Source organism: Phoxinus phoxinus (genome assembly GCF_949152265.1).
Source record: "Phoxinus phoxinus genome assembly, chromosome: 2".
NCBI lineage: Eukaryota > Metazoa > Chordata > Actinopteri > Cypriniformes > Leuciscidae > Phoxinus > Phoxinus phoxinus.
The window spans coordinates 45,836,091-45,849,507 of NC_136877.1; the positions used below are offsets into that span (position 1 = coordinate 45,836,091).

General features: G+C 39.6%; 1 protein-coding gene across 2 annotated transcripts; it reads right to left on the reverse strand.

Moving 5' to 3' along the window:
• Positions 1–43: 43 nt before the first annotated feature.
• Positions 44–13,302, reverse strand: man2b2 (mannosidase, alpha, class 2B, member 2). Of its 2 annotated transcripts, none has more exons than XM_079585306.1 (19): positions 13,027–13,302; positions 12,798–12,944; positions 10,792–10,897; positions 10,409–10,581; positions 9,970–10,085; positions 9,173–9,350; positions 8,885–9,083; positions 8,605–8,795; positions 7,024–7,216; positions 6,323–6,459; positions 5,855–6,132; positions 5,573–5,764; positions 3,271–3,514; positions 3,074–3,184; positions 2,768–2,960; positions 1,231–1,377; positions 978–1,084; positions 762–882; positions 44–661 (listed from the first exon to the last, which is right to left on the reverse strand). In XM_079585306.1, exons 1-19 carry the CDS (start codon positions 13,153–13,155, stop codon positions 570–572), a joined length of 3,054 nt encoding a protein of 1,017 aa, XP_079441432.1. In that variant the 5' UTR covers positions 13,156–13,302; the 3' UTR covers positions 44–569. The 2 variants fall into 2 exon arrangements, with proteins under 2 accessions (XP_079441432.1, XP_079441433.1); XM_079585307.1 differs by having other exon boundaries at positions 45–661; positions 10,792–10,919; positions 13,027–13,227.
• Positions 13,303–13,417: the final 115 nt, after the last annotated feature.

The following is a 13,417-nucleotide window of genomic DNA, read 5'->3' on the forward strand; positions in this document are numbered from 1 at the left end:
TGTCTCACAGGATTGTCCACAGACACCAGCATCCGAACGCAAGAGAACATGACAGCGTTTATTGTGTTTCATCCGTGCGCTCTGAGACGCAAGTCATTTATGATGGAGGAAAAAAGAGCCACAGTTTTTTTTCCCAGATTACAGCAACTTTCATTTATATTACAGATATTTTGCGTCAATTTCCAAGGAAGTGACAATTTTGTCCTCTGTAACACATGGGATGGAAACGCTGATTTATTCACATATGTTTATTTGATTTTTCAATTTTGCGCACAAGTTCAAATCACAACTTTGGATGGAAACACAGCTACTTGAACTAAGAAAGTTTACATTTACCCACTGACCTGAAGTAGAGATTGTATTTGTTCTTTTTAAATAAGCAGAGGACAAACAGTTCACAGAAATCCACTGTGCATGATGCTTAACACCATCTTATATTTATCCCAAGAAAAAACAAAGAAGTTTCAATTATTCATATTGTGCACATCCTAAAATCATTACTGACACGTTAGAAATAATCGTAATAAACAATCTTCACAGAAGATAATCGTCGGCTTCTGCAAAACAGTCTATTTAAAGTGAATGAAAAAGGTTCTGATCTCCTTCGAGTGAATGGTCACATTGAAGTCCTGGGTTACGCCACTGAAAAAATAGTTTTCCTCTGTAAAAAAGGGGGAAAAAATATAACAATGACAATTAGTACTGAGATCTATTCAATCTGATTCAAGAATTGTAGGTATCCATCAAGGGTGAAAACTCACCTTCTTTTCGTACTCTTCCATTGGTTTTCCAGCTCCACCTCTGGAGGTCTGATATATCCCATGTTCCAGTAAGTGAACGCTCCTGCACATCAGTTACCTCCCCTATGCCCCGCAAAACTTCCTATTACATAATTAATTTACTGTAAATGGCACTGCTTGAGAAGTAAAACATCAGTCCACCGATGCAAATGCCAAAAATGAATAGATTTCATGTACCTTCAGGTTAATAGTGATGGGTTGTGACAGGACTGGGTCTTCTCCTACTTCATACAGGTGTGTGATCCTCAAAAGAATCCGGTCAAAGTCTATCTTTCTCTCTCCACCTATGAAAACAACATTACATTTTGAATATAGCTTCTGGGTTGAAGTAGAAAATCCCTCCACACAGCGCAGAAACATTCAGATAACTGTTACGAGACATGCTGGCAGTTGAACTGTGCATTGTGTACTGTACTCTACTGTATATCACCTGCGCTGAGACTGTGGAGGTGCTGGGTGTGATCAGGACTGTAGTTCCAGCCAGGGACGCTGAGGGTCTGCATGAGGAGGTTCTGGGGCAGAACCACCGGCTGAACAGACGGACCGCTACCTCTCTCTCTCAGAGTCAGTGGCTTTTCTGTGCAAGGGGAACATTTTACACTCCTTTGTCTCGGTTTGTTTACCAAAATGTACGAAACACACAAAAATGATAAGGAACATTTTTTTGTTATTTAGGTTAAGTTAAAGTTGAAAATGTTGCTCAACTGAAAACTTATTTTAAATGTATGATTCTTTATATTTTTTATGAAACATACAGGGTGGGGACAGAAAAAATAATAAAGTCAATATTTTGATTTTGAATTGTTTTCAGTTTAATTTTAGTTAAGTATTTAGTCATTTTCTTGCCATTTTGAAATATGCCTATATAGTTAATTTTTTAGTTTGAGTTATTTTAGTACATCGAGTAAAACTAAATGTAAACAAGAAATGTTGGCTTGGCAACTATAGCTGAAATTATAATTTTTTTTTAAATTATAAACAGTTAAAGTATATTTTATTTCAAGTAAAGTTTTTATGGTTTAGTTTACAATAATTGCAAGTTGTTCAAGTGGAAAGATCTAAGCTTGCATTTGCATGAAACAAGTCAGAATTGTGAGTTTATGTCACGCAATTCTGACATTTTCTCTGAATTGTGAGAAATAAACTTGGAGTTGTGAGTTACAAAGTCTGAACTGCAAGATATGAACTCGCAATTATGATAAAAAGTTATAAATTAATGCTAGGCCTGACTATTTAAGTGACTATATTCTGATTATAAACTACGTTTTACACTATTGAAGCTGTTCAAGCTGCAAGTTTAGATCTTGCAAGTTCTTATAGAGCGTTTCGTGCATATGGTCAATAGTGAGGTAAAAGGTCACCATTACCTTTTCTATTTTTTATTCCATAGTTTGTTAGTAGTTTTACATTAGTAATAGTGAGTATTTGAATGCATGTAATTTTGTTACTTCGCTGGAATGAAAGTATGTTTGGATGAAAGGAAAGTGGAGGGCACACTATAGAGTGGTGCAGGAATTACATATTTTTGTAGGCCAAAACCTGGAAATGAGTTTGCATTTTTGCTCTTCCGGTTCCATTGTCCTGAAGTCAAGTTTTTTTTTGGCTAAATCCTTGAAATAAGGTCTGTGGTGAACACAAGCTCAAGATAGTTTCATGTTTTATTCTACCATATAAGTAAGTACATCAGTAAAACCCTCTTGTGATTTTTTAAAAGCTTTTACTTGTGTTGTAAAAGGCGCAAGCTAATGCTAACAAGTGGCTAAATGGGACTACAGAGGTTGTTGGGGACATTGAATGTCATCAGCCGAACAGGTAAACTCTACTCACTAGTCCGCTTTCATGGCCTTGTTCGGTTTATAATTGTGCTCTTGCAAGGGTTATAACTCGAACATTGAGGGAAAATGTTTTTTTTTAAAGATACAAGGGCTGAGATTAAAAACCTAGTCTAGAAATGCCTGCAAACTCACGCGGTTGGTCAATAGGCATAACCACTGGTCTGTGCTGCAGCTCTAGTGCCTCCTGTTGGTAGATGGATGATATTGCAGCAGGGGATCCCAGCATCATCCAAAGAACGGGCCGCACCACAGAGGAGTCATTAAGAGTCAGGTTATAACCCAGATTCCACTCCTGGTTGTTCCAAAGCCGTCTATGAAGCATCACCTGATACACACACATAGAACGCACAGAATACAAAAGGTACTTTTAGATAGTAAATGGCTGGGAAAGGCCTAAGACACTGACACAACAGTGCCAAGTATGTGTGAAGCCCTCACTTCTAGTTGACCCTGACTCAGACTGGCCACTCCATGAGCTCTTTCACTGAGGAGCACGAGTCTGCTGGAATCATCTTCGATGTAAGCCGCTCGTACCATTGGGTAGTAGTTCTGTGCACGTAAACACACAACAGATGTACGTGTAAAAAAGATGTGTGCAGCATAATTTATGAATCTTAATCGTCAAGCATCCTTACACGGGAGATTGTGTTGTTGACGAAGCTCTTGAATGTCCTTTTCATCATCTGGTAGCCATTGCTGTCAGTAAACAGTGTTCTGTTATTCTGCAGACTCGTGCGGGTTCTGAACACAGTCTCTCGGTTCACCTCTAGGGGTCCCACTTTATAGCTCTGCTCCAGTCTGAAGCACGACAGACCACCCCGAAACCCTACCGGCACTCTGGTGACCACCGAGTAAGTGTGGTTCTTGTCTTCCTCCTCCCTGCAGAGAGAAGAACAGTCACACTTTAGCTCTGAGAACTACTACTAGATTTTTAGGTTTCTGGAGAAAATGTGAGAGGTGTTTAAAGGGGTCATGTCATGAGAAATTAAATTTATGATTTTATGAACATATGCACCATCACACCATAAGCCCGGCCCACTGGTGTCAGTCGCTTAAAGGAACACTCCACTTTTTTTGGAAATAGACTAATTTTCCAACTCCCCTAGAGTTGAACAGTTTTACCGTTTTCGAATCCATTCAGCCGATCTCCGGGTCTGGCGGTAGCACTTTTAGCATAGCTTAGCATAGATAATTGAATCTGATTAGACCGTTAGCATCTCTCTCAAAAAATGACCAAAGAGTTTCAATATTTTTCCTATTTAAAACTTGACTCTTCTGTAGTTACATCGTGTACTAAGACCGACGGAAAATTAAAAGTTGCGATTTTCTAGGCCGATATGGCTAGGAACTACTCTCATTCCTGCGTAATAATCGAGGAACTTTGCTGCCATGATATTACGCAGCGCCTGAAATATAATTTATCATAATATCATTGTGTATAATCCCAAAATATAACTGTGATGGCCACAGCTATGGCCTCACAACCAGTTTAAGAGCGGTAACCTTATACACTTATAGTTTTCCTGAGTTTATGCTGTTTTCTTTGGGATTAGCTTATATACTTGTTTTTTCATACATATTATACATTTGTTGCAAATATTTATTTTATAAATAATTCACAGGACACGTAGTTCATTTTACATACATTATACTTTATTTAATTGACCATTCAGAAATATATTTTTGGGATTGTCATTTTTGTTTGTGTAATTATTTGTTTCTGAGCTTACCAGGGTTGGATTCCACACCCGGGAGAGATCCAGGAAGTCGGCTGACTTAAAGGCTTGGCGCTTGGAGCAGGAGCAGCTTTATAGTGGAGGTGGCCTAATTGGACACTACCATTGTTTATGTCCGGGGGGGGATTGACTACTGAACATGGTATAAATCTAAACTCAAGTATCAAAGTGCTTTTGTTTAGTTAAGTAATTCCTTTTGGAATAAGTTTTAGGTAGATTTTGCTGTTATTTGTAGTTAATGTAGTAGTGTTGTTGTTAGTCTTTCCCTGTGGGTTAAAATTGGTCTGATCAGGCAATATATAAGTCCTCGTTGTTTCTTTTGTAGGAGGTCAGTTGTGTTTTTTTGTTTTGAGTCTTTTATGTTCAGAGCTTCAGTTATTGTCTGTGTATTTGACCCTTTTTTTTTTGGGCCCAAAACTTTATCTTTATTTTTGTTGTTATGATTTTTGGGAAATAAATATCCTTACTTTTGAAACTTCCCTTGCGACTCCTCTTACTTAACTGCTTGGTCCCTGACAATAACCAAATGGGATCAAATATCATAATATCATTGCGCTTGCTGCACCCATGGTGTGGCAGCACAGTTCCTTGATTATTACACAGAAATGCGAGTATAGAGTATAGTATAGTCACAGCGTGTACAAATAACAAGGTCACATGAGACACAGCCATCTTCTAACCGTATACATACTGGGAACTATATTCTCAGAAGGCGAAGCACTGCTACTTCTGCAAAGTGATTTGCTCGCAGCGCCTGAGAAGCCCCGTGGTGAGGAGAAGAGTTCGCTCAGTGTTGCGCTAATCACTCCGCCCAAGTAGCAGTGCTTCGCCTTCTGAGAATATAGTTCCCAGTATGTATACGGTTAGAAGATGGCTGTGTCTCATGTGACCTTGTTATTTGTACACGCTGTGACTATACAAATCACAACATGTAAATAGGAAAATGTTGCCATATTTTGTCACTTATTGGGATTAGTATGCTAGCTGGAGCCCTTTACCTCCAGTCTTTGTGCTAAGCTAGGCTAGCGGTCGGGGCGTCAGGCAGAGTTACGGCACGCAAGGAGATGAGAAGGGTATGTATGGACTTATCTAACTCTGGGGGATACGGTGAATAAGCTAAAGTCCCAAAAAGTCGGCGTGTTCGTTTAAAAACAGACAGACATAATAGATTACGGATCTCAAAGAACATCTTTTCTTTCACCTGTAGAAATACTGACGTATCTCTGAAACTATCTTCCCCGGCACAATCTCCATGGCCACAGATTTGTATGCAGGAACAGCAGAGCCGTTGGCAGTGAAGATGTAGTTGTCTGAGATCGGCCCAGAGTGAATGTCCCCGTTGGCCTCATACTCCCAGAAGTCCTGCTCTACTCGAACTCTCATCTTTTTGCACCTGTAATGGATAGCCAAGGTCCGAAATGACATTTTTAAATGTTCCATTGAACAAACTGTGGTGATTTAGACATGAATGAAACACACTTGCCGGTCTGTGATGCTGTGCAGAAGGTTTGTCTCTTGGTCAAACATCAGTTTGTAGCACTCGTTCAGCACTGGTAACAACTTCCTTCCTGTCTTCTTCCACAGGCTCACATTCTTCTTCTTAAATTTCACTACTCTGGCCACATGAGTCGCCCCACACGCAGACCCAGCGTCGCAGTGGGATTGTGGGAACTGCACAATGTACTTTCTGTACTGCAGTCCACCCAGCTCAACAACGAAGAACAGATCGTAGCCAGTGGAAGACTCCATCGATCGCTGGATCTACAGTGAATTATTGAGTTTGTTATCAGTTGAAACAACAGATGACAACATGTCATGATAGAAGCAATGATTGGGATAAAGAGAAAGAATATGAATCTGAATATTAAAAAGAAAAACTCTGAAAATACTGAACTAAATGATCAGTGTATACATATTGAGAACTGAATATGCACAGATTATGTTTTGGTACCTGAGCCGGTGCTGCCTTTCCATAATCGTCAAGCACAACTGCCATTGCATATGGCACAGAAATATTAATATGTGTTGAAATGTTCCAGGCTAGAGGGTTGTACACGATGATATGCTGTTCAAGAACATTTTCGGAGTCTGAAACCACACACAAAAAAACCTCTATTAGACCCATGATCGACCAAACTCTTCATATTTTAATATTATTGATGACTAGTATTAATATTGATACTAGTGCTGGCAAATAGACTACAATAATATAATTTAAATGCAAAAAAAATTATAGTCTGTCTTATCAATTGATTGTGAACATGTATCAAATGACAGAAATCATGAACCAAGAGATGAGGCAAAAAGCTACAGTCACATATTGTGTATTTACTGTATCAGTAAAGAGGAATATTAGGACAAGATTATACAGACAACAAAACGTTGATGAAAAGAAAGATAACTATATATTATAGCGAGTACAGTTCTTTATAGTGTTTACTCATTTCTTGTGGTTAAATAATATTTAATCAAGGTATATTTGATTTATTATTTATATTTATTAATATATTTAATTAAATATAGATTATATTGAATTAAATTTATATTTATTCAAATATAAATCCAATACAATTAGCAGGCAAAGATAAAGATGTCTTTGGACAGAGAATATCCTTGTGCAGAAAAGATTCAAATCTGAATACAGAAATATACCGGTCTTCTCTGTGGTGGGTCTGGTTTGTGGTGGTGGGTGATGGATGTCATTGGAAAGTTTGATGGTCTGTGGAAGCAAGAAAATGGCTGCCAAGAGTTCCTCAGCTCCCATCATGCCTTGCGTGAGATGCTCCATATACATATCAGCCACTTTGGGGGATTCTGTCCCTGTAATGCCATCATGATGCTGAACCTGGCATGTCAGACCAGATAATGGCTAGTCAAATCATGTCTTGTCATATGCAAACCATTAATATCAAAAAATCCGTAATTTCCCCATTGTGGGACAAATAAAGGTTTTTCTTATCTTATCTCTTAGAGGGATAATGTTTGATCTGGGCCTAATTCATGAGAGAAAGGAATTTAGTACTAGGTAAATAATAAAAGGTGCAGTAAGCGATTTCTGAGAAACGCTGTGGATCGGACAAAGCTGCACAATACACTTGTAGCCAATCAGCATTAGGGCACGTGTCCACTCATGATGGGGGAGCAGAGAGAGTGAGCCAATCAGCAGTAGGGGGCGTGTCCACTCATGATGGGGAGGAGAGAGAGTGAGCCAATTAGGGGGCATGTCCACTCGTGATGGGGGAGGAGAGAGAGTGAGCCCATCAGCAGTAGGGGGCGTGTCCACTCATGATGGGGAGGAGAGAGAGTGAGCCAATTAGGGGGCGTGTCCACTCATGATGGGGAGGAGAGAGAGTGAGCCAATCAGCAATGGGGGGGCGTGTCCACTAATTATCGAGAGAGAGCGAGAGGGAGATTTGAAGAAAGACTGTAGAAAGAGAGATGCTAAGAGACATTACAAAAGAGAAAAGCTCAGAGGAATATCACTGGGAAAAAAGGGTTATGATCAGGCAAGAGGTTTAGAACCCACGTTAATATTAGAAAAGCTTTCCAGCGGTGGAGAGACCAAAGCAGGAAGGCCTGAAAAGAGGTTGCGTTGTTTTTGCTTCAACGTGAGTAACATTGTTTTTGCTCTTTTTAACAGAACTAAGATATGCTGTTGTCTGAGTGTCATTGTTTTTCTGGAGCTGGTGGCAACTAACAACCAACTCTTGCTCGTATTTACTCTTGTGTACTGCTTTTGTACTTCCTTGTCGTTCATTCATCAACGTTACTTTTTTTTCGCCAAGCATTATTTTGCTTCACTTCAGCCACACTAAATCCTAATGCTCCAAATAATTAATTGGTTAGAGTAGGGTAAACTTAAATTAAAGGTGGGATCAGTAGTTTGTGAAAAACACTTTTGGCCAATGTTGATATTTGAAATCACCAGAACAAACAGCGCAACCAACCTCAACATTTTATGAGTTTTGTTATAACTTATTCGGGTGTACAGTGTATGATAAAGAGACATTCACTCTTGCTCTGGGGGTTCATGAATTTCAGAGCAATAAAGGGAGGAGTGTGTTTGTTTGGGCTGATTTCAAATATCAACACTGTTTCTCAGATATCGCTTACGGCATCTTTAATGAAATACTTATTAGAACGTATTAAAAGTAATTTGCGAATGCCACTCTACCTAAAGTTGCCCACATGGAAATGATTGTGGCACAACAAGATAAGTTTAAAACCAGGCACCTCAGAGACAGCCCATCGCAGGGCCTTGAGTTTGTCTAGAGCCCACTCTCTCTGAACCGGGCCTTCTGGGTATCTGATGCGGTATCTAGTGAAGAGAGACTCTGCTGCATACAGGAGGGCACTCGCTCGTCTGGCTACTCCTTTCAGGATATTTCTGGAACCATAGAACCCAGTCCAGGCCTGAAACGGTTCTAGGAAACCAGAATAAAAAACCATTCAGGACCATTTTGTCATTCAGAAATGCAGTAATCACAGTTATAGAAGTAGCTGTTGAGGAAACCTGTTGAGTAAGGGAGGAAGTCTAGGTTTTCCCTCACATCCCAGGAAAGATTTGTTTGGTGCACCGTCTGAAAATAGTCCTTTAGCGTGGCGTACTGAACTGCAACTCCATACTTGTCACTGTGTGCGTTAATGTAGTTCATTAAAAAATCCATGTTCATGAATTGCACTGATGCATTGTAGAACTGCTTGTCACAACCCTGTAAATACAACATTGTAATCCTAATGAGTGAATATATAAAAGACACAATGCGCAAGTTAGCCTGCAGGATGATGGAGCTAGACTGACCCAAGGCCAGAGAACATGGCCGGTTCTGAACCACTGGGCCCTCATTCTGATGTTGTCCACCATGGCCTGTGCATACAGCTCTACAGTTTCCTCGGTCACTGGCAGACTCATGTTAGGGTATATGCCATCCTTAGGAGGGTTCGGAAACAAGGCGACACCATTCCAGTAAAACCCAGATCTGGAATCAACCACCATACATTTTTAAAGCATCCTCAAACTTTTTTTTTTTTTTTATGCTTCTTGTTTAACTCAAACTTTTATATACTATCATGCAAAATATTGGGGTTGGTAAAGTTTTTGAAAGAAGTCTCTTATGCTCATCAAGGCTGTAAATCATTTTTTTTTTAACAGTAATATTGTGAAATATTATTACAAATTAAAATAACAGTTTTCTATTTGAGTTTTAAAATGCAATTTATTCCTGTGATGATTAAGCTGAATTTTAAGTGTCACGTGATCCTTCAGAAATCATTCTAATATGCTGATTTGCTGCTCAAGAAACATTTATTATTATTATTATTATTATTATCAATGTTGAAAACAGTTGTGATGCTTAATATTTTTGTAGAAACCGTGACACATTTCTTTCAGGATTATTTAATGAATAGTAAGTTTAAAAAGAACAGCATTTATTTAAAAATATAAATCTTTTGTAACATTTTAAATGTCTTTATGGTCACTATTTAATGCATCCATGTTACATTTCTTTAAAAAAAAAAATTTACTCACCCCAGCAAAAAAGAGAGAAATCACAAAAGAGGTGTTACAAAACAAAAATAAAACTTACTGGACGTTACCTGTTAGAGAAGGGGAGGTCTGACGGTGTGCAGTAGCTGAACTGGTCCATGGTGTGTGTGAATATTTCTTGTTTTTCCTTTAAGGAGGGAGAACCTCTCCACACAAACTGCAAATTCTACAAATACAGTTGCATTATTATCACAATATATCATAATTTAAGAGGCACTCTGAAAACTAAATATGCAGCGCTGCACTCATGTACACTGATGAGCCAAAACATTATGACCAGTCACAGGTGAAGCGCATATTGTTGATCATCTCCTAACAAGGCCTCATATTAAGGTCTGGGTAGATTAGATTACCGGGTCAGCGCTGTTTTGGCAGCAAGCGGAGGACCACCAGCATATTAAGAAGGTGGTCATAATGTTTTGGCTCATTGGTGTATAAAACATATTTCCCACAATAATTAAAGTACAAACCACTGATGCAAACGCAGACCTTTTTTTTCTGCATGTCATCTTTAAGGTCGTAGTCGATGCGAGAGATGAGGTGAGCGTCAAACCCCGCGAGGGCAAAGAGGACGGGGGTGGTGGCCGACGCACCAAACGGATCGACATGCCACGCAAAACGTGGCCGAACGCCAAAAGTCTCATACAAGAAACCATGACCCTCTACAAGCCAGACAGAGAAGGGGTAAGAAGAGCTATAACTATATGCAACACATTCAGCAACACTAATACCACAGTACTGTGTAAATGCCATGATGTTACATAAATATGGTAATCATTTAATGGTAAGGCCAGCTGTCGGCATCACTTTACCATGGCAAAATCACATGCTCTACAGTTTCATTTGTAAGTGTTGGGTTCACAGTCACACACCTGTGAGTTGAAGAATGGCATCATCTACATCTGTCACTGCTTCATCATGCATCACCTGACCACCGATTATGAACTCCAGACGACCCTCGTGCAGCAGCTGTCTCACCTGACAGGTAAAAACAAGTCACCTTAAAGAGGTGGTTAAGTAGGATTTTACTTTTCTAACTTTAGTTAGTGTGTAATGTTGCTGTTTGAGCATAGACAACATCTGAAAAGTTACAACGCTCAAAGTTCAAAGCAAAAGAAGATATTTGCTTTTAAAGAAAAACTACACTACATAACATTCCTCCCAGGTTAGTGACATCGCTAACCCTAAAATTTACATAAACCCCGCCCCCTGAACACGATTTATAGATTATCAAGACAGAATATGCTAATCAGTGACTAGAAGATAGTTAACTCCGCATCAGCAACATAAATTCATCTACAAACCATTATGTCCTGTTGCTTCTACATGTTGTCACTTCTTCTTGAGTCTCTCCATCTTTGTCTGACTCCGGTTTGAACATAAAAGGCTAAAAGTTGTTGACCTTTTCCGTGCATGTGTGTGTGAGGTAAAAGGACACGAGCTGTTGAAGCTCCGCCCTCTGTGCCGGGAGCAGCAGCTCATTTGCAGTTAAAGGGACAGACACAAAAACGCTGTGTTTTTGCTCCTCAAAAATTGACAATTTTAACATGCTATATAAAATATCTGTGGGGTATTTTGAGCTAAAGCTTCACATACACACTCTGGGGCCATCAAAGACCCATTCACACAGATCTGTGAAAACGACTAAAAACGCTGTATTATTCATGTCAGGCCAGTAGTTGGCGATGTCACTTTGTAAAGAAAAACTGCTGTACACATGACATCACCGTGTTCACAAATTCACTTTTTATTTGTGGTTTACACAAAGACTGTATCGGTTTCAAAAACGTGCACTTTAAAACCCATTTTCAAAGGTTTGCATTTTCAGGTCCTCAAAACGCCACTGTGGTGTAAATGAACGGCCAAAACACATGAAAGGTTTTCTGTTTTTAGTTGTAAACAGTGTCTTGTAAACGGCCCCTGAATTATTGATGAATTATTTAAATGAGTTGTTATTTATTTTAATCAATTAATTCATTCCTTTTAATTTAATTTATATATTCTTACATATTTTTCGGAGTTTGTCTCTTTTCCACCATAGACAGTATATAAGATGGACACAGCGACCCCATAGACTTCAACGGAGAAAAGTGAAGCCCATTTGAAGCACTCACTTCCTGATCGCCAGGCGAACTGCGCAGGCTCAAACTGAGCTTGAACACGTGAGCAACGTGTCTGACAGCTGTCAGTCTTCTAGTAGCTGTGCCGAGAGAAATCTGAATCATTCCCTTCCGAATCTCGCAGAGACGGAGAGCGTGAGTATTAGCTGTCCATGAGCTAGCAGCAGGATCAACTTTATCACTCTCTGTGGGCTACTCCCTTCACTTTATCGGACTTAATGCCTCCACGTTCCCCCGATTGCCTGCGAGCTTCTACGCGGGTCTATACGGTAATTTCTCTACAGTGCGACAGAGGGTCGCGTGAGTTATGACGCAATCGTTAGCCTATTTTTACAAAAACGGCTTCTACGGGGCCATAACGTAAGGTACAAGGTAATGGAGCCTTTTATACATTGTCGAGTTTCTTTAGAAATAAATAATGGACAAATGGAGTCTTTGGACGCCTCAGATGTAAAGTTATTCGCTGTCAAAGTGACGCAAAAATGAATGGGAGTCAATGGAATGCTAACAGCAGGTGAAGTTCTGCTACAATGGCGGCGCCCGCGGAGGCTTCAGTTTCCGGCGGATGGATTACCCCCTTGTTTTCCACGGACGGTCTCTCTTCCATTGCTCCCTTGTGGCCCCCTGGGGGTCCCTGGACCCAAGTTTGAAAACTTCTTCTTTGAGTTTTAAGGTAAAACTGATTTACCCACATTATGTAATAATATTAATATTATTTTTAAACTAAAACACCCAATAAGACATCGATCAGTCCTTACCTGTTTCTTGTGCCAATCTGATGCCACATTCACCCACCAGAGTCGGAAAAACTCCTGTTCAACTGCGATGAATTTGCGGCTTTTGACTCTTGACAGCTCTTCCACTACACTGCTGTACACATTGCTGGCATACGCATGCATGCTCTCCTACGACAGAAAAGTTTAACAACACTGACAGCTCCACTTACGGAAACACACAAGTCATTTAAAATCGAAATCTGCGTTTTACCTGGACGGTGTACACCCAGCCAACATCCATGTGACTGTGAGGAACGACGAAAGCTTGAATCTTCTCGACCGCATCGTTTTCAGAGACTGTCATGAGCAGTAAACCGAGAAATAAAGATAAAAACATCATCGTCGCCACTACAGGATTATCGGAACATCATAACCGGTGTTTTCAGAGAGTCTCATGACTGCCTGTGAGCACGTGCGCATGCGCACTTTTACTTCCCATTTCATTCGCTGTGCTCGGATTGGAGCTTCACCATTTCCACAAAAATGTATTTATACAATTGTTAATTAATTTATTTGTAGTTATGTAAATTTGTAAATTTATTTATTTATTGCTCGTTTGTTTGTAAAAAAAAAATATTAAAAAAAATCCAACCTCAAAGCAT

Bases quoted from the DNA above. Each gene is read 5' to 3' on its own strand.
- man2b2 (XM_079585306.1), bottom strand. From the start codon at position 13,155: ATGATGTTTTTATCTTTATTTCTCGGTTTACTGCTCATGACAGTCTCT. The intron at 9,351-9,969 runs GTAACGTCCAGT...GGTTGATTCCAG, and splicing joins GACCTCCCCTTCTCTAACAG to ATCTGGGTTTTACTGGAATG. The intron at 9,084-9,172 runs GTCAGTCTAGCT...TTGTATTTACAG, and splicing joins GCCATGTTCTCTGGCCTTGG to GGTTGTGACAAGCAGTTCTA.